The sequence below is a fragment of the Phoca vitulina genome, unplaced genomic scaffold (genome assembly GCF_004348235.1).
Source record: "Phoca vitulina isolate PV1807 unplaced genomic scaffold, GSC_HSeal_1.0 scaffold22, whole genome shotgun sequence".
In the NCBI taxonomy this organism is placed as follows: Eukaryota; Metazoa; Chordata; class Mammalia; order Carnivora; family Phocidae; genus Phoca; species Phoca vitulina.
Genome location: NW_022589725.1, coordinates 25,516,244 through 25,537,681, shown reverse-complemented (window position 1 = coordinate 25,537,681; position 21,438 = coordinate 25,516,244). Strand labels below are relative to the sequence as shown.

The 21,438-nt window shown below is 37.9% G+C and overlaps 1 protein-coding gene across 13 annotated transcripts in view; it reads left to right on the top strand.

Moving 5' to 3' along the window:
* TASP1 (taspase 1) overlaps nt 1–21,438 on the top strand; it is a 303,516-nt gene that overhangs the window by 85,143 nt on the left and 196,935 nt on the right. For all 13 annotated transcript variants that reach the window (XR_004301276.1, XR_004301274.1, XR_004301277.1 and 10 more), the window contains one exon: nt 18,660–18,766. Coding sequence is in view for 9 of the 13 variants with exons in the window: in XM_032420014.1 (XP_032275905.1) it covers nt 18,660–18,766 (107 nt within the window). In the remaining 4 variants the exon portion in view is untranslated. The remainder of the gene's footprint in view (nt 1–18,659; nt 18,767–21,438) is intronic.

Sequence of the window (21,438 nt, the reverse complement as noted above, 5' to 3'; positions counted from 1 at the left end):
CAGAAGATATGCCTGCCTCTCTGTCTGCACTTTGTGACCAAGAAGCAATCAGAGCACATCCTAGTATCTGGAGGACAGGGTCTTTATTTCCCAAGCTGGCTCTCACAGGCTGTGTGCAGTCTGCTCTAGGAATACATGCATGGTTGTCTGCCAAAGGGATGGGGATGGGGATTGGGTAGATGCTACTGCAGTAAGAGCTGAAATTAACCCCAAGTAATGACAGTTTACTTCAAGCCTTCCTTTGAAAGTAACAGCCTTAAATAGACTCCAGAGTTCCATAACTTTTACATTAGATTCTGGCAGGCCAATTATTGTTTAGGTGGAGAGATGGATTCCTGGCATTTCCTACTTGGCCATCTTCTCTCTAACTCCATCTTACTAGTTTTGTATTATATCATTGTGATTTAGTTTATTAATCCTGTCTCATAGCTATTTGCATATACTTAAAAAATTTAAATAAGTTATCATTACCTTTGTATATGATGTCTTTTGCCTTATGGGCATTTTAAATCTTATGTGATTATATCAGTCAATCATCATTTTAACAGATTCTGTTAACATTTTATAACATTTGATAACATTTTATGGAAAATCTTCTACTTTAAAACCAATTAAACTAAAAAATAAAGTCTCTCTCAAAAAAACCTGATATTTATGCCTATATTGTTGTGTGATGGTTTAACTTTTTTGGGCCCCCTTTTTTTAGATTTTATATATTTAAATCATCAATACTTTAAGATTTCATTTTTATGTGTAGTGTGAGGTAGAAATCTAATTTATTTTTCCAAATAGATAACATTATGCCAAGGCAGCTTATTGAATAACATATTCATTTTCTACTGGTATGAAATATCACTGTATTTCTCAAATTCCATTAGAATATACATGAATTTGTTTCTGAATTTAATGGTTAATTCTATTAACTTTTTTTTTTTTGGTTCATTTCTATGTCATTACTACAGTATTGTTTTCAGACCACGATTAGTTTATTATTGGATATTTTGCAATTTTGGTTGGTATTGTAAATAATGTTGTTCTCCATTTTGCTTCTTTAACCTATTTATTGTGAACTCTTGTAGACATACCTCCTGTAGGTAGACAGTTATGTTGGCGTTATAACATACTTACAAGTTTTCTTGTACATATATTCTGCGTCAGCTGGCTTTCTCTAAATACATGCACTGTAGTAGAATTGCTGGATCAGTGTCTTTCTATCTTCATCTTTACCAGATGATGCCAAATTATTTTTCAAAATGTTTTTTGCCAATGAATATAATTGTATTTCATATATGTATGTGTGTATGTGCATATGTGTGTGTATGCATATACACATATATTTGTGTAGCTATGTTACTAAACCCTTTTATTAATCTATAGATTTATCTGTAGATTTATCTGTAGATTCTGGTTTATTCCTAAATTCATAAGCACATCATTTGTGAATAATGATAGTTTTATTTCTTTCTTTTGAATCTTTATACTATTTTTCTTCCCTTTTATGTTGACAAAGGATCATCAGTACAGTTTAATAGAAGCAATGATAATTGGACATGTTTAAGTATAGTGCATTTGATTGAAAATTCAGTTATAATATTTGGGAGCTTTATTTGGCAAGATTTAAAAATTGTAAATGAATTTAATATATTTTTGTTTATTAAGAGGACATTAATTTTTTCCTTTTTTTATTTAAATTCAGTTAGCCAACATATAGTACATCATTAGTTTCAGATGTAGTGTTCAATTATTAATCAGTTGCATATAACACCCAGTGCTCATCACATCATGTGCCTTCCTTAATGCCCATCACCCAGTTACCCAGTCCTCCCACCCACCTCCCCTTCCGCAACCCACAGTTTGTTTCCCAAAGTCAAGAGTCTCTCATGGTTTGTCTCCCTCTCTGATTTCTTCCCGAATCATTCAGTTTTCCTTCCCTTCCCCTATGATTCTCTGTGCTGTTTCTTATATTCCACATATGAGAGAAGCCATATAATTGTCTTTCTCTGCTTGACTTATTTCACTTAGCATAATACCCTTCAGTTCCATCCACGTCAGTGTAAATGGTAGGTATTCATTCTTTCTGATGGCTAAGTAATATTCCATTGTATATATGAACCATATCTTCTTTATCCATTCATCTGTTAAAGGACATCTCGGCTCCTTCCACAGTTTGGCTATTGTGGACATTGCTGCTATGAACATTGGGGTTCAGGTGTCCCTTCTTTTCACTACACCTGTATCTTTGGGGTAAATACTCAGTAGTGCATTTACTGGGCCATAGGATAGCTCTATTTTTAACTTCTTGAGGAACCTCCATACTGTTTTCCAGAGTGGCTGTACCAGCTTGCATTCACACTAACAGCGTAAGAGGGTTTCCCTTTCTCCACATGCTCACCAACATTTGTTGTTTCCTGTCTTCTTAATTTTAGCCATTCTAACTGGTGTAAGGTGGTATCTCATTGAGGTTTTGATTTGTATTTCCCTGATGCCAAGTGATGTGCAGCATTTTTTCATGTGTCTGGCCATTTGTATGTCTTCTTTGGAGAAAAGGAGGACACTGGGGAGGAGGGAAGCAAGATGGCAGAGGAGTAGGCGACCTCGTTTTGACCAGTCCCTTGAATTGAGCTGGATATCTACCATACCATCCTGAACACCCACGAAATCAGCCTGAGATGTAAGAAGATATATCTGGATCTCTACAAGCAGAAAAATGCCACCAGGTGCGAGTGGTGGCTACTGACTGCTCTTGATTTTCCTAGGGTGCATCTTGCCTGGGTTGTGGTTGATATTTTGGACTCTGTACATTCCCTCAACCATCCCTCAACAGGGTGACTAGGAGGAGGAAATCCCAAGAAAGAAAAGAACCAGAGACAATGGCCTCTGTCACTGAACTAATAGATACGGATATAAGAAAGATGTCAGACATAGAATTCAGGGTAGCACTTATGAAGTCATTAGCTAGGCTTGAAAAAAGCATTTGTGACAATATAGAATCTCTAAGGGCAGAAATGAGATCTAATTGCACTGAACTTAAAAATGCTATGAAAGAGAAGCGGTCTAAACTGGATACTCTTAACAGCTAGGGCAAATGAGAAAGAAGAACGAATTAATGATCTAGAAGATAAGCTGATAGAAAGGAAGGAAGTCAAGGAGGATAGGGATAAACAACTAGAAGCCCATGAGATCAATGATGCCATGAAACATTCCAAAGTCAGATTATTGGGATCCCTGAGGGGGTGGAGAGAGAGAGAGGACTGGAATGTATACTTGAGCAAATCATAGCTGAAAACTTCCCTAATCTGGGGAAGGAAACAAGCATTCATGTCCAAGAGGCACAGAAGACCCTTCCCAAGACCAATAAAAATAGACCAATGCCCTGGTATATAATACTAAAACTTGCTAATCTTAGAGCCAAGGCAGCTATCCTGAGAGCAGCTAGGGGGAAGAGATTTCTTACCTATGGAGGGAGGAACATCAGAATAATGTCAAACCTGTCCACAGATACCTGGCAAGCCAGAAAGGGCTGGCAAGACATAATCAGGGTACTAAATGAGAAAAACATGCAACCAAGAATACTTTATCCAGTAAGGCTGTTATTCAGAATGGATGGAGAGACAAAGAGCTTCCAGGACAGGCAGAAACTGAAAGAATATGTGACCACCAAGCCAGCCCTGCAAGAAGTAATAAAGGGGGATTCTATAAAAGTAGAAAGAACCCAAGAGTAAAATAGACCAGAAATTTACAATCTATAGAAATGGGCTTTACAGGCAACATGATGGCACTAAATTCATATCTTTCTGTAGTTACTCTCAACATGAACGGCCTAAATGCTCCCATGAAACGGCACAGGGTTGCAGATTGGATACAAAGATAGGACCTGTCCACATGCGGTCTACAAGAGACTTATTTGGAACCTAAAGACACCTCCAGATTGAAAGTGAGGGGATGGAGAACCATTTATCATGCCAACAGACCTCAAAAGACAGCTGGGGTAGCAATTCTCATATCAGACAAATTAGATTTTAAAGCAAAGATTGTAGTAAGAGATGTAGAGGGACACCATATCATACTTAAAGGGTCTATTCAACAAGAAAATCTAAAAGTTGTAAATATCTATATCCTCAACATGGAGCAGCCAACTACATAAGCCAGATGTTAACCAAAATAAAGAAACATGTTGATAATAATACATTAATCGTAGGAGATCCTAACACTCCACTCTCAGCAATGGACAGATCATCTAAGCAGAAGATCAACAAAGAAACAAGAGCTTTGAAGGACATGTTGGACCAGATGGACTTCGTAGATATGTGCAGAACATTCCATCCTAAAACAACAGATGCTCATTCTTCTCGAGCACACATGGAACTTTCTCTGGAATAGACCACATACTGGGTCACAAATCAGGCCTCAACCGATACCAAAAGATTGAGATTATTCCCTCCATGTTACCAGACCACAATGCTTTGAAACTGGAACTCAATCACAAAAAAATTTGGAAGGAATGCAAACATGTGGAAATTAAAAAGCATCCTACTAAAGAATGATTGGGTCAACCAGGAAATTAAGGAGGAACTTAAACAATTCATGGAAACTAATGAGAATGAAAACACATCGGTCCAAAACCTATGGGATACTGCAAAGATGGTCCTTTCAGCAGTGTGGCAGAATACAAAATCAAAACCACAATGAGATACCACCTTACACCAGTTAGAATGGCAAAAATTAACAAGACAGGAAACAACAAATGTTGGAGAGGATGTGGAGAAAGGGGAACCCTCTTACACTTGGTGGGAACGCAAGCTGGTACAACCACTCAGGAAAACAGTATGGAGGTTCCTCAAGAAGTTAAAAATAGAGCTACCCTAGACCCAGCAATTGCATTACTAGGTATTTACCCCAATGATACAGATGTAGTGAAAAGAAGGGGCACATGCACCCCAATGTTCGTAGCAGCAATGTCCACAATAGCCAAACAGTGGAAAGAGCCAAGATGCCCTTCAACAGATGAATGGATAAAGAAGATGTGGTTTGTATATTCAATGGAATATTACTCAGCCATCAGAACAATGAATACCTACCTTTTGCATTAATATGGATGGGACTGGAGGGTATTATGCTGAGTGAAATAAGTCAGTCAGAGAAAGACAATTATCATATGGTTTCACTCATGTGTGGAATATAAGAAATGGTACGGAGGACCATAGGGGAAGGGATGGAAAACTGAAGGGGGAGAAATCAGAGAGGGAGACGAACCATAAGAGACTATGGACTCCGGGAAAACAAACAGGGTTTCAGAGGGGAGGTGGGTGGAGGAATGGGGTCTCTGGGTGATGGGTATTGAGGGCACGTGTTGGGATGAGCACTGGGTGTTAATACACAACTAATGAATCATTGAACACCACATCAAAAACTAATGATGTACTCTACGGTGGCTAACTGAACATAATTAAAAAAAAAAAAAAAGGACATTAATTTGTTAGTCTAATGAATTATGTTGATTTTTTAAAATGTTAAAACAATCACATTTCTTGTATTTATCACATACTATATTATGAAAGAACTTAATTTTTTTTTCTTTTGCTCTAGTTGCCATATATTTACTTGCGTGTGTTAACAGCCCCACAAAAGACTTTGGTTCATTGGCCTTTTTATTTTAAAGAAATGGCGCTCCAAATCTAGTAATGCTTGCTGCCTTGAAGTCTACTTGTTTGATATTAAAATAACTGTAGGGGTGGCAGGGTGACTCAGTCAGTTAAGCATCTGACTCTTGATTGGCTCAGGTCATGATCTCAGGGTCATGAGATTGGGCCCAACATTGGGCTCCACACTGGGTGTAGAGACTGCTTAAGATTCTCTCTCTCCCTCTTCCTCTGCCCCTCCCCTCCACTTGCACTCTATATCTCTAAAAAAAAAAGAAATGAATAACTGCTTCCTTTGGTTAGTGTTTGCATGTATATCTTTTTCTTTTTGTTTTCAATCTTTGTGTGTATTCTTATATTTAAGATATGTCTCTTAGAAGCAGCACATAAATATAAATTTTTTTTTTGGGTGATCTTTGTATTTTAATTTTTGCATTTAGTCCATTTATATTTATTTCAATTACTCATATATTTGGATTTGAATCTACTCTTTTACTCTTTGTTTCTTATTTGTCCCACATGGTCTATGCCTCCTTCTATATCTCATTTCTTGCCTTCTTTAGTATTATTTTCTATCATTATATTTTCTTTTTTAGTATGTTTGTATTACCTTTTTTTTTTCTCCCAGAGAGAGAGAGAGAGAGAGTGCGAGGGGAGGGGCAGAGGGAGAGGTAGAGAGAATCTCAAGGAGGCTACACATCTAACATGGAGCCTGACATGGGGCTTGGTCTCACAAGCCTGGGATCATGACCTGAGTCGAAATCAAGAGTCAAATGCTTAACTGACTGGGCCAGCCAGGCGCCCCTCTATTGCCTTGTTTTACCATTCTCTTTGAATTAACCTAGAAATTTCAACATACATACATGACTTATGAAAGTCTATTAGAAAATAGTACTTTTTACCACTTCTCAGACAATGCAAGGACTATATAATACTTGAATGAACTACATTTAACATCTTCCCAGCTTTTGTGTTTATATTTTAAAACTCAGTATGTATTTAAAACAGTGGGAGACATTATTATTTTATAACAGTCAATTTTCATTTTGATTTGCCTATTTACTTTTTCCTTTGCATTTAATTCCCTCTACTTTTTTTTTTCTTTTCTGCTTCCGCTTTGTATTATTTTCTCTGTTTCTGAAGAACACGCATTAGTATTTTCATTAGTACAGGTCTTGTTGGTGATGAATTTGCTCATTCTTGTTTATATAAAACTATTTTTATTTTTATTTTTTTAAAAAGATTTTATTTATTTATTTGACAGAGAGAACACAAGTAGGCAGAGTGGCAGGCAGAGAGGGAGGGAGAAGCAGGCTCTCTGCTGAGCAGGGAGCCTGAGGCGGGGCTCGATCCCAGGACCCTGGGATCATGACCTGAGCCGAAGGCAGACGTTCAACCAACTGAGCCACCCAGGCACCCCTAAAACTATTTTTATTTTGCCTTCATTTTTGAAGGATATTTTCACTGAATATAGTGTTCTGAATCAGCAGATATTTCTTTTCAGCTACTGGTAATTAGTCTACTGTCTTAGGCTTCAATTTTTTGCTGTTGAAAAGACTGCTGTCATTTTAACTGCCACTTAATTGAAGGTAACCTGTTTTCTCTCTTGCTATTTTTAGATTTTTCTATGTCATTGTTCTTATTCTCTTTTACTTAATGTATCTTGTTATGAACTTTTATGATTTTAATTTAATTTATGGATATTGTTTAAAATTATTAAATTGGTAGATTAGTGGCTTTTATTTATTTATTTTCTAAAAATTTTTTTTATTATGTTATGTTAGTCACCATACATCACATCATTAGTTTTTGATGTAGTGTTCCATGATTCATTGTTTGCGTATAACACCCAGTGCTCCATTCAATACGTGCCCTCCTTAATACCCATCACTGGGCTAACAGAGCTGCCCACCCTCCTCCCCTCTAAAACCCTCAGTTTGTTTCTCAGAGTCCATAGTCTCTCATGGTTCATCTCCCCCTCCGATTTCCCCCCCTTCAGTTTTCCCTTCCTACGATCTTTTTTTTTTTTTTAAAAAAGATTTTATTTATTTGAGAGAGATAGAGATAGAAAGAGCACAAGCCGGGGGAGAGAAGCAGACTCCCCGCCGAGCAGGGAGCCCGATGCGGGGCTTGATCCCGGGACCCTGGGATCATGACCTGAGCCGAAGGCAGACGCTTAACGACTGAGCCACCCAGGCACCCCCCCCTTTTTTTTTAACATGTAATGTATTATTTGTTTCAGAGGTACAGATCTGTTATTCATCAGTCTTACACAATTCACAGCACTCACCATAGCACATACCCTCCCCAGTGTCTATCACCCAGCCACCCCATCCCTCCCAACCCCCACCACTCAAGCAACCCTCAGTTTGTTTCCTGAGATTAAGAATTCCTCATATTAGTGATATCATAATACTTGTCTTTCTCTGATTGACTTATTTCGCTTAGCATAATACCCTCTACTTCCATCCAAGTCCTTGCAAATGGCAAGATTTCATTTTTTTTTTTTTTTATGGCTGCATAATATTGCATTGTGTATATATACCACATCTTCTTTATCCATTCATCTGTTGATGAACATCTTTGCTCTTTCCATAGTTTGGCTATTGTGGACATTGCTGCTATAAACATTGTGGTGCATGTACCCCTTCAGATCACTACATTTGTATATTTGGGGTAAATACCCAGTAGTGCAATTGCTGGGTCATACGGTAGCTCTATTTTCAACTTTTTGAGGAACCTCCATAATGTTTTCCAGAGTGGCTTCACCACCTTGCATTCCCACCAACAGTGTAGGAGGGTTCCCCTTTCTCCGCATCCTCGTCAACATCTGTTGTTTCCTGACTTGTTAATTTAAGCCATTCTGACTGGTGTGAGGTGGTATCTCATTGAGGTTTTGATTTGGATTTCCTGGATGCCGAGCGATGTTGAGCACTTTTTCATGTGTCTGTTGGCCATTTGGATGTCTTCTTTGGAAAAATGTCTGTTCATGTCTTCTGCCCATTTCTTGATTGGATTATTTGTTCTTTGGGTATTGAGTTTGATAAGTTCTTTATAGGTTTTGGATACTAGCCCTTTATCTGATATGTCATTTGCAAATATCTTCTCCCATTCTGTCGGTTGTCTTTTGGTTTTGTTGACTGTTTCCTTTGCTGTGCTAAAGCTTTTTATCTTGATGAAGTCCCAGTAGTTCATTAGTTCCTTTTTGCCCTTGCTTCCCTTGCCTTTGGCGATGTTTCTAGCAAGAAGTTGCTGCGCCTGAGGTCGAAGAGGTTGCTGCCTGTGTTTTCCTCTAGGATTTTGATGGATTCCTGTCTCACATTTAGGTCTTTCATCCATTTGGAGTCTATTTTTGTGTATGGTGTAAGAGAATGGTCCAGTTTCATTCTTCTGCATGTGGCTGTCCAATTTTCCCAACACCATTTTTTTTTTTTTAAAGATTTTATTTATTTATTTGACAGAGAGAGACACAGCGAGAGAGGGAACACAAGCAGGGGGAGTGGGAGAGGGAGAAGCAGGCTTCCTGCCGAGCAGGGAACCCAATGTGGGGCTCAATGCCAGGACCCCAGGATCATGACATGAGCCGAAGGCAGACGCTTAACAACTGAACCACCCAGGCGCCCCCCCAACACCATTTGTTGAAGAGACTGTCTTTTTTCCATTGGACATTCTTTCCTGCTTTGTCAAAGATTAGTTGACCATAGAGTTGAGGATCCATTTCTGGGCTCTCTATTCTGTTCCATTGATCTATGTGTCTGTTTTTGTGCCAGTACCATACTGTCTTGATAATTACAGCTTTATAATAGAGCTGGAAGTCCGGAATTGTGATGCCACCAGCTTTGCTTTTCTTTTTCAACATTCCTCTGGCTATTTGGGGTCTTTTCTGGTTCTATACAAATTTTAGGATTATTTGTTCCATTTCTTTGAAAAAAGTTGAGGGTATTTTGATTGGGATTGCATTGAATGTGTAGATTGCTGTAGGTATCATTGACATTTTCACAATATTTGTTCTTCCAATCCATGAGCATGGAGCTTTTTCCATTTCTTTTTGTCTTCCTGAATTTTTTTTCATGAGTATTCTATAGTTTCTGAGTACAGTTTCTTTGCCTCTTTCGTTAGATTTATTCCTAGGTATCTTCTGGTTTTGGGTGCCATTGTAAATGGGATCGACTCCTTAATTTCTCTTTCTTCTGTCTTGTTGGTGTATAGAAATGCAGCTGCTTTCTGTGCATTGATTTTATATCCTGCCACTTGACTGAATTCCTGTATGAGTTCTAGCAGTTTTGGGGTTGAGTCTTTTGGGTTTTCCACATAAATTTTCATAGCATCTGCAAAGAGTGAGAGTTTCACTTCTTCTTTGTTGATTCGGGTGCCTTTTATTTCTTTTTGTTGTCTGATTGCTGAGGCTAGGACTTCTAGTACTATGTTGAATAGCAGTGGTGATAGTGGACATCCCTGCCTTGTTCCTGACATTAGGGGGAAAGCTCTCAGTTTTTACCCATTGATGATGATATTCGCTGTGGGTTTTTCATAGATGGCTTTTATGATATTGAGGTATGTATCCTCTATCCCTATACTCTGAAGAGTTTTAATCAAGAAAGGATCCTGTGCTTTGTCAGGTGCTTTTTCTGCATCTTTTGAGAGGATCATATGGTTCTTGTTCTTTCTTTTGTTAATGTATTGTATCACATTGATTGATTTGTAGATGTTGAACCAACCTTGCAGCCCAGGGATAAATCTCACTTGGTCGTGGTGAATAATCCTTTTAATGTACTGTTGGATCCTATTGGCTAGTATTTTGGTGAGAATTTTTGCATCCATGTTCATCAGGGATATTGGTCTGTAATTCTGCTTTTTGATGGGGTCTTTGGTTTTGGGATCAAGGTAATGGTGGCCTCATAAAATGAGTTTGGAAGTTTTCCTTCCATTTCTATTCTTTGAAACAGCTTTAGAAGAATAGGTATTAATTCTTCTTTAAATGTTTGGCAGAATTCCCCTGGGAAGCCATCTGGCCCTGGGCTCTTGTTTGTTGGGAGATTATTGATTAGTGCTTCAATTTCCTTAGTGGTTATAGGTTTGTGCAGGTTTTCTATTTCTTCCTGGTTCAGTTTTGGTAGTTTATAGGTCTGTAGGAATGCATCCCTTTCTTCCAGATTATCTAATTTGCTGGCATATAGTTGTTCATAATATGTTCTTATAGTTGTTTGTATTTCTTTTTTGTTGGTTGTGATCTCTCCTCTTTCATTCATGATTTTATTTATTTGGGTCGTTTCTCTTTTTGATAAGTCTGGCCAGGGGTTTATCAGTCTTACTAATTCTTTCAAAGAATCAGCTCCTAGTTTCGTTGATCTGTTGTACTGTTCTTTTGGTTTCTATTTCATTGATTTCTGCTCTGATCTTTATTATTCGTTTCTCCTGCTGGGTTTAGGCTTTATTTGCTGTTCTTTCTTCAGCTCCTTTAGGTGTAGGGTGAGGTTGTGTATTTGAGACCTTTCTTGTTTCTTGAGAAAGGCTTGTATTGGTATATACTTGCCTCTTAGGAGTACCTTTGTTGCATCCTAAAGATTTTGAACAGTTGTGTTTTCATTTTCATTGGTTTCCAGGAATTTTTTAAAATTCTTCTTTAATTTCCTGGTTGACCCATTCATTCTTAGTAGGATGCTCTTTAGCCTCCATGTATTTGAGTTCTTTCCGACTTTCCTCTTGTGATTGAGTTCTAGTTTCAAAGCATTGTGGTCTGAAAATATGCAGGGAATGATCCCAGTCTTTTGGTACCAGTTGAGACCTTATTTGTGACCCAGGATGTGATCTGTTGTGGAGAATGTTCCATGGGCATTAGAGAAGAATATGTATCCTGTTGCTTTGGGATAGAATGTTCTGAATATATCTGTGAAGTCCATTTGGTCCAGTGTGTCATTTAAATCATTATTTCCTTGTTGATATTTTGCTTAGAAGATCTGTCCATTCAGTGAGGGGGGTGTTAAAGTCCCCCACTATTATTGTATTGTTGTCGATGTGTTTCTTTGCTTTTGTTATTAATTGCCTTATATAATTGGCTGCTCCCATGTTAGGGGCATAGATATTTACAATTGTTAGATCTTCTTGTTGGACAGACCCTTTAAGTATGATATAGTGCCCTTCCTCATCTCTTATTATAGTCTTTGGTTTAAAATCTAATTGTCTGATGTAAGGATTGCCACCCCAGCTTTCTTTTCATTCCCATTAGCATGCTAAATGGTTTTCCACCCCCTCACTTTCAATCTGGATGTGTCTTTGGGTGTAAAATGAGTCTCTTGCAGACAGCATATCGATGGGTCTTGTTTTTTTTATCCAATCTGATAGCCTGTGTCTTTTGATTGGGGGCATTTAGCCCATTTACATTCAGGGTAACTATTGAAATGTATGAGTTTAGTGCCATTGTATTGCCTGTAAGGTGACTGTTACTGTATATTGTCTGTGTTCCTTTCTGGTCTATGTTGCTTTTAGGCTCTGTCTTTGCTTAGAGGACGCCTTTCAATATTTCTTGTAGGGCTGGTTTTGTGTTTGCAAATTCCTTTCGTTTTTGTTTGTCCTGGAAGCTTTTTCTCTCTCTTTCTATTTTCAATTACAGCCTAGCTGGATGTAGTATTCTTGGGTGCATATTTTTCTCATTTAGTGCTCTGAATATATCCTGCCAGTCCTTTCTGGCCTGCCAGGTCTCTCTGTATAGGTCTGTTGCCAATCTAATGTTTCTACCATTGTAGGTTACAGATCTCTTCTCCCGAGCTGCTTTCAGGATTTTCTCTTTGTCTCTGAGACTCGTAAGTTTTACTATTAGATGTCGGGGTGTTGACCTAGTTTTATTGATTTTGAGGGGTGTTCTCTGTGCCTCCTGGATTTTGATGCCTGTTTCCTTCCCCAAATTAGGGACGTTCTCTGCTATAGTTTGCTCCAATATACCTCCTTTCCTCTCTCTCTTTCTTCTCCTTCTGGGATTCCAATTATTCTAATATTGTTTCGTCTTATGGTATCACTTATCTCTCGAATTCTGCCCTCGTGATCCAGTAGTTGTTTATCTCTCTTTTTCTCAGCTTCTTTATTTTCCATCATTTGGTGTTCTATATCACTAATTCTCTCTTCTGCCTCATTTATCCTAGCATGTAGAGCCTCCATTTTTGATTGCATCTCATTAATAGCCTTTTGATTTCGACTTGGTTAGATTTTAGTTCTTTTATTTCTTTCAGAAAGGGTTTCTCTAGTATCTTCCATGCTTTTTTCAAGTCCAGCTATTATCTTTATAATCATCATTCTGAACTCTAGTTCCCACATGTTACTAATGTCCATACTGATTAGGTCCTTGGTAGTCTCTACTGCCTCTTGTTCTTTTCTTTTGAGGTGAGTTTTTCCATCTTGTCATTTTGTCCCGGGGAGAATAGATGAATGAGAGAACAAAATGCTAACAGGGTAACAACGACCCCAGAAAAATATACACTAAACAAATCAGAAGAGACCGAATGGGGGGGGGGGGGGAAAAGAAAAGAAAAAAAAAAAAAAAAAAAACGAATATAATCAAATATGATCAGACTGATGAATGGATCAGTGCCACACACTAGATTTTGGGCGTATTTTGGTCTGTTAGAGGAAACTGCCTCCCACAATTTTAAGGAAAGAAAAACTTACATATGTACAAAAATAAGGGTAAATATGATGAAGGGATGGAATATGACTGTCAAGATGAAAATTATAAAAGATTTTATAAAAGGAATTTATAAGAAGTTGATTGAAAAAAGGAAGAACTTAAAAGAAAAGGGAGAGAATGTGATCAGGCAGGAGACTAGAATAAAGCCATACACTAGAGATTTATGGTATGTTTTGGTCTGTTAGAAGAAAATGTATCCCAAAATTTTAAATAGAGGACAACTTAAATATATACAAAAAATAAGGTTAACTACAATGAAGGGATAGAATATAACTCTAAAAATGAAAAATAAAAAAGATTTTAAAAAACGGGATTGATAAGATGTTGCTTGAAAAAGGGAAAAAGAAAAATTCAAAAAAAAAAGGAAAAGAAATAAATGTTAAGAAATTAACTTTGAAAGACTAAAGAATCATGGGGAAAAAAAGTCATGAATTCTATGTGCTGTATTCCCCTAGTGCTGGAGTTCTGCTGTTCTCCTTGATCGGTAAACTTGGTCTTGGCTGGCTGTTCCTGCTCATCTGGGGGAGGGGCCCGTTGCTGTGATTCTCAGATTTCTTTGCCTGAGGCAGAATTTCACTGCCCTTGCAAGGGGTAGGGCTAAGTAATCTGCTCGGGTTTGCTCTCGGGAGCTTTTGTTCCCTTCAAGCTTTCTGTACAGCTTTGGAGGATGAGAGTGAAAATGGCGACCTCCCAATCTCCACCCTGGTGGAGCCGAGTACTTGGTGCCCCACTCCTCAGTGAGCCCCCAGAGAAAAGCAGTCAATCACTCCTGTCTCCCTGGTCTCCGGCCACACTCCGTGCTCACCCAGCCTTTGACCGAGCATTTCTATCTCTTGCACACGACCCTGTGTCTAGTGGAGCACATTCCTTTAGTGCACTCCTGGGGGAGGAAGGGGAGTCTCCCTGGATCTGCTGCTTTTTGGGTCCCTTCTGGAGGAGCAGTGGCCCGACTGTGCCGCAGATAATGGTTTATGGCAACCCTGAGCTGCGAGCCCACTCCTCCAGCCGGCTTCCCCGCTCTGATACCTGGGACCTCTGCTGCACTCAGGCACCCCTGGTCTTTCTGTGACCCTTTCTTTCTTGAGACCACACTGTCCCAGCATGGGTTACATCCCCTGCTTAGCCACTGGAGTGACATCCCTCAGTGGAGCAGACTTTTAGAAGTTCCAATTTTGTGCTCTGCTGCTTTGTCACTTGCCAGTAGCCGGCTCCCCCTGCCCCCCATCTGTCTTCCCAAATATTGCCTCGGATTCACTTCTCCACACATCCTACCTTCCAGAAAGTGGTCGCTTTTCTGTTCAGAGAGTTGCTGCTATTCTTTTCTTTCTTCTCCTGTTGAGTTTGTATGTGTTCTGAATGGTTTGATACCTATCTAGCTGAATTCCTGGGACCAGACGAAATTTAGGTCTCCTACTTCGCCTCCATCTTGCTCCTCCTCCCAATTACTGGCTTTTATAATTTTGGATTCTTATTCCATTTTTAATTTTTATTATTTCATTTTATTTTTTGTTTAATTTTATTTTATTAAAGATTTTTATTTATTTGTCTGAGAGAGAGCGAGAGCGAGAGAGAGAGAGCACAAGCAGGGGGAGTGGCAGGCAGAGGGAGAAGCAGGCTCCCTGCCAAGCAAGGAGCCTGATGTGGGACTTGATCCCAGGACTCTGGGATCGTGACCTGAGCCAAAGGCAGAGGCTTAACCAACTGAGCCACCCAGGCATCCCTCTTATTCAGTTTTTTAAAACATTACCTTTATCCCATTCTTTTACTTTCATCTTCTGAAATCCTGATTAAACAAAATATTAGGCCTTTTTACATTATCTACCCTATTAATGTTTCTTCTGTGTTTTGTATCATTTTATATCTTTTATTTTTTAAATTATTTAAATTAACATATAATGTATTATTTGTTTCAGGGGTACAGTTCTGTGATTCATCAGTCTTACACAATATCCAGGATTCACAACACATACCCTCCCCAGTGTCCATCACCCAGCCATCCCATCTCCAACCCGCTCCCCCTTTCCCCTCAAGAAATCGTCAGTTTGTTTCCTAAGTTTAAGAGTCTCTTATGGTTTGTCTCCCTCTCTGGTTTCATTTTGTTCCATTTTTCCTCTCTTCCCCTATGATCCTCTGCCTTGTTTCTTAAATTCCGCATGTGTGTGAGAACATATGATAATTGTCTTTCTCTGATTGACTCATTTCTCTTATCATAATACCTCTAGTTCCATTTAATCTCTTTTAGCTGCATTCTGGCTAAATTTTTTTCCGATCAGTCTTCTAATTCACCAGCTCTTTTTTCTGTATCCTATCAGGTACCAAACATGTACATTGAGATCTTAGTTTTGGTTATTTATCTTTTCATTTCTAGAAGTTCTGTTTTTGTTTTGTTTTGTTTTTTTAATAGTCTTTGCTTTCTTTTAGTTTATGGTATGATCTGTAGATGTTTTTCATGTTCTTTTATCTTTTTTAATCGTTAGAAGTGTACTTGTTTTATATTTGTGCCTGATAATTGTGGTATCTAGATCCAAATTGGAATTCTTTCCTGCATGTTCTTATTTATGGTGCCCCATTTTTTTGGTGCCTGATTATTTTTGACTATGTGCTTATCATTGCCCTTGAATAATTATTTGTGTAGTTTCACTATGGGCTAGGATGAAGGCATTTTTCTCTAGATATTATTTTTTGCATATATTTTTGCCAGTTGTGTGTGCACTGTTTATAGGAAAAACACTCCTCTTTTACTTTCATACTACTATCATATTCAGAACTCTCTACATTGGGGCACTTCGGTGGCTCAGTTGGTTAAGTATCTGACTTCGGCTCAGGTCATCATCTCAGGGTCTTGGGATCGAGCCCCATGTCAGGCTCCCTGCTCAGTGGGGAGTTTGCTTCTCCCTCTTCCCCTGCCCCCCATTCGTGCTCTCTCTCTCTCTCAAACCCTCCCCTCCAAAAAAACCCCAAAACCTCTCTGCACCACTTTTGACACCAGATGTGTGGGTTTCTACACCAAGCAATTCTTCAGCGACATCTGGGTGTCCTACAGTTCAGTTCAATTCTGATTACAGCCAGAGTTAGTGTAGACCACACAGGTTAGGGCTGAGTCTCATAAATCTACCACTTCCTCTTTAGATACCAGTTGAAAGTCTAGCTTGTCACTTGTAGTTCTGACCAACTGGCTATGAATCAGAGGTTCCCATGACCTCATCCTTGGGTTCGATTAACTTGTATCATCCTCCTGACATGTATGTTTAGCTACCTGGAACGTCCCCAAACCTTGTACTTTTGGAATTTTTATGGAGGTTTCATCATGTAGGCATGCTCAGTCTTTAACTCAATTGCCAGTACTTCCCTATTTCCCAGAGGATGGGGATGGGGTGAAAGTTTCAAGCTTTTAATTATGGTTTAGTCTTTCTGGTGACCTGTCTTCATCCTGATGCTATCTAGGAGCCCACTAAGAGAGTTACCTCATTAAAACAAAAGACATTCATATTACCCAAGAAATGCCAAGGGATTTAGAAGCTCTGTCAGAAACTGGGGTCAAAGACCAAATATTAGAACAAAAAATGGTCCTAGTGGTCTTATAATTTAGGAAATTACAAGGGTTTTAAGAGATCTTTCCCAGGAACTAAGGGCAGAGAACAATATATATATTTTCTATTATTTTACACACCATTAATCAGAATCTGCTTAAACTTAGTTCAAAGCTTAACATTCCCTGACCCACCCAGACTACATGTTTGCAAATCACTATGCAAGGGCTTCAGTCAACTCCAGACTTCTCAGTGGTAGTTTTTTTCTTCCTAAGTCCTCTTATCCCTGTCCTCTTCCTCCTCCTTATTCTTTTCTCCCCCTTGTTCCAAGGCAGTCTTGCTTGAATGTACTTGGAGTTGGGATAGAAGGTAAGAGAGGACTTGCATAGTTCTGAATCAGCTCCACTGTGAGAGCATTAGCCCTTTCAATCCCCAGCTTATTGTGGGAAGTGTCTCTTATGAAACTGTCACCTCTGATGGGCTCTGGGCTTGACTTATGTCTCTCTTTGATGCCATTTAACCAAACTCACGTGTACTAGTGTTGGCAAATGCTCACAGTACAATAATAATAGCATTAGTCCTCAGTTTACCCCAGAATTTAGCTTGGTAGTTTTTATAAGGTTTTAATGTTTTTAAGGTGGTGTTTCTTCATATTTTATCCAACATTTTTAGTAAATTAAGTAGGAGAATTACTCTGAATAATTTAGTCTGCCATTATCAGAAAACTTTGATAATCTCTTTAGCATTATATTCTAGTTTATAATTTCTCTTTTATCAGCTGAATCTAGTTAGGCTGTTGAAATCTATATGTCAAGTTTAAAATTTTTAATTATTATTTTTCTTATTTTTAGAAGCTCCATTTTATTCTTCTTTAAGTCAGCCTGGTCATTTTATCATTTTTTGTCCCTTAATTATATTTTCAGTATCTTTTTTCTTAATTTCTGTGAGCATAAATATGTTTTTTATTCTATATCTGATTATTCCATTATTTGAGGCCTTTGTAGGTCATGGTATGCTTTCTTATATTTGGCTGGCTTTTAGTCTCTTATTTTTGGTGGTTCATTTCTCATGTATTTTGTAAATTTTTTTTTTTTTTAAACTTTGGGCTCATGTTAATTGGAATGTGGGAATTCTCTGAGGTCTGGTAAGTTAACATGTGTTTTTCCAGGGAGTATTTGCATTTGTTTTTTGATGGGTTTTTGAAACTCTGCAACACCAAGATCACTTGTGTGTATGTGTGTGTGTGTGTGTGTGTGTGTGTGTTTTCAGACCACACAGATAATAAGAATTTTCCCTTAAACTTGTCTGAAAGTAGTTTTTGTTCATGAATTTTCTAGTGAGTGTTTTCTTCTTTACCTTTATAGCCATAGCTGAGACTTGCAAGTTTCCTGTTTCTTTGTATACAGTGGCCTTTTCTAGTTTTCCCTTTCACGGGTCATGTTATTCCTTGAGATACCTTACTTTCTTTTGTGGGAAAATCTCTAATATGTTTTCTCATGCTGTATTGTCCCTAGATTTCATTCCTTGTCCTTTATGCACAGAGACCTTCAAAACCAAAGTTGGCAGTAGCATGCATTAGCAGATACCTCTGGGTACCATCTACCTTCAGGATGCATTTGTCTATCTGGATTTAACCTTTTTCTTACTTCTTTAACCTTAGGTTATTTCTCTTATTCTCCTACCACCTCAGTGTACATTGGAAAGACTTTTTTAACCCTTTATTCAACATTCTTAAGGAAGGCGCTTCAGGATATCTCATTACCTCATTGCCTTAATATTTCTCAAATGTTACTTTTAATGTTTCTTTTATAGGATTCAGTTTAGCTGCATTTAAAAGAAACAAGAGGAAACTAGAGCTGGCAGAAAGGGTGGAAACAGATTTCATTCAACTAAAGAAAAGAAGACAATCAAGTGAAAAGGTCAGGAGGTGTTTGAAATATTAATCATTAATGTATCATAATGATATCTATATCTGCATTTAGACATATAAGCTTTAGAACAGTACTTTCCAGTAGAAATATAATGCATGCCACATATGTACTTTTAAGTTTTCTAGTAGCTACATTTTAAAAAAGTAAGAAGAAACAGGTGAAATTAATTTTAATGATTATTTTATGTAAACCAGTGAATCCAAAATGTCCCTTCAAAAATTTAACCAATGAAAAAATTATTAGTGAGCTGTTGAGTTTTCTTTTTTCTTTCTTTTTTTTTTTAATTAAGTCTTTAAAACCAGTGTATATTTTATACTTACAACACATCTCAGTTATGGCACTAAGTTTTCATTAGAAATATTTGGTTTGTACTTAAATTTCATAAAATTGACAGTTGAAAAAGTAGGTCTACATAACAGGTTATTCTAAACATACTTTAAACTTTCTAGTAATTGAATTGAATATGTTTTTAAAATTAAAATTAGTTAACATTTAGTAAAATTAAAAATTCAGTTTCTCATATGCTCTTGCCACATTTTAAGTGCTCAGTAGCTACATGTGGCCCATGACTACTGTTTTGGTTCTTGCAGTTCTAGATAATGATTCTTAACATGGCTGATTAGAGGGTAGAGTGTGTTATAAGGAAATGTATATATTGGATTCATGTAGATATTTTTACATTCTAATTACATGTCTCTGTTTCTTAGTCTTTTGCATTCTTTGTTTGCATTTTGCACATTAGTGTACCATCATGAGTCTATGTGTCACATTTCTTAGGTGTTTTGAGGGGTAGACAGAAGTTGAAAGCCACAACATTCTTGCTCAGCCTGTAGCTTGGGGGTTTGTTATCACACAATTCATGATGGGTGTCTCACATCACAGGCATTTGATGTACTTTGACATCTCATTAATGTTCTTTATTGGTTATTCCTTTTATAATTGCTCATATATTGGTTTATGCTTTCTGTCACAGTTTTATATTATTTACTCTATATAAATGCATAAGTTATCTTTCATAGTGATATATATTTTCCCAGTATGTTGCTACAAGGAACAATTAATCAAACATTTTGGTCCAAATCTTTTCATTTTTCTGCCAAAAAAGAGTAGGAAATTAGGAGGTGAATGAACAAATTAGTAAGTAGGTCTTGGTGAAAATGGATAGTAGTGTGGTTCCATTTCTTAGATTTCTTTATCCCATGTGATATCTGAGTGAGCAAATTTAAGACTTTTGACCTTTTAAAAAACTGTGATACAATTTGCATGGCAGTGAGTAATTTAATCATTTTTATAAATATGTATACCCATGTAACCCACACGCCTGTCAAGATGTAGAACACTTCCAGTTCTTTTTGTGCTTCCTTCCAACCAGTCTTCACCCTCTACAGGCAACTGCTGCTCTGATTTTTCTCACCATAGATGTTTTGTACTGTTCTTAAACTTTATATAGTTGAAATCATGCAGAAGGTACTCTTTTCTGTTTGGTTGATTTCACAAAGTGCTTTTGAGACACTTATCACTGGCTCATTCTTTTTTATGTACTGAGTAATTAATATTCCCTAGTATGAGTATACTGTAATTTGTTTTTCCATTCTCCTATTGATGGGCATTTGGTTTGTTTCCAGATTTTAACTATTGTGAATAAAGTTGCTCTGAATGGTCTTTTTTTTTTTTTTTTTTAAGATTATTTATTTATTTATTTGACAGAGAGAGAGAGAGAGAGAGCACAAGCAGGGGGAGCTGCAGGCAGAGGGAGAGGGAGAAGCAGGCTCTCTGCTGAGCAAGGAGCCCGATGCGGGGCTCGATCCCAGGACCCCGGGATCATGACCTGAGCTGAAGGCAGATGCTTAACTGACTGAGCCACCCAGGTGCCTCTGCTCTGAACATTCTTATACAGATTTTTTTTTTTTTTGGATATGAGTTTAGGATTTTTATGCAGAGAAGTACCAGTTGATCTCATAGAGAATATATTTAGGGGGTCTTATTCAGAAGACCCATTTTTTTCTTCAGAAAATATTTATTAAGCAGTTACTCTTGGTACGGAGCTGGGTAGTAAGAAAAGCAGTGGTGACAAGGTGGAGGAAATTCATGCAATAATGAAACTTCACATTTTAGTGGATAGAAACAGAAACATAGAAGTATATAATTAAGTAAGCTAGTTACCATGTTTGGTAACTGTTAGGAAGGAAAAAACTCCCCATAAGATGATGTGATACAGAGTAACTTGGATGTTAGAGACACAAAAAAGCCCCAAAGGAAGACTCCTTTAGTTAGAGTGATCAAGACAGGTCTCTCTGAGGACATAATATTTGAAAAATAAGATGTGAGTTTTATGAAGAGTCAGTAGAACTCATTCCAGGCAGAATGAACTGCATGTACAATGGCCCTGGTGGGGAGTTGGCATATTGGAGGGATGGAGAAGAGTCATCAGTGTGCCTAAAGCAGAGTGCAAGGGGAGAATGGTATGAAATGAAGCTGGAGAGGTAGCTAGGTGCTGGCTCCATTAGGATCTGGTAGATATGGCAAGGAGTTTCCATTTTATTTCGTGAATAATGAGTAGCCATTGAAGAGTTAAAAGTAGAGAAGTGATGCTGTCTCATTCACATTTTACCGAGTTCTCTTGGGCTGTTTTGTGTTGTATGGATCGAGGGTGGGGGCAA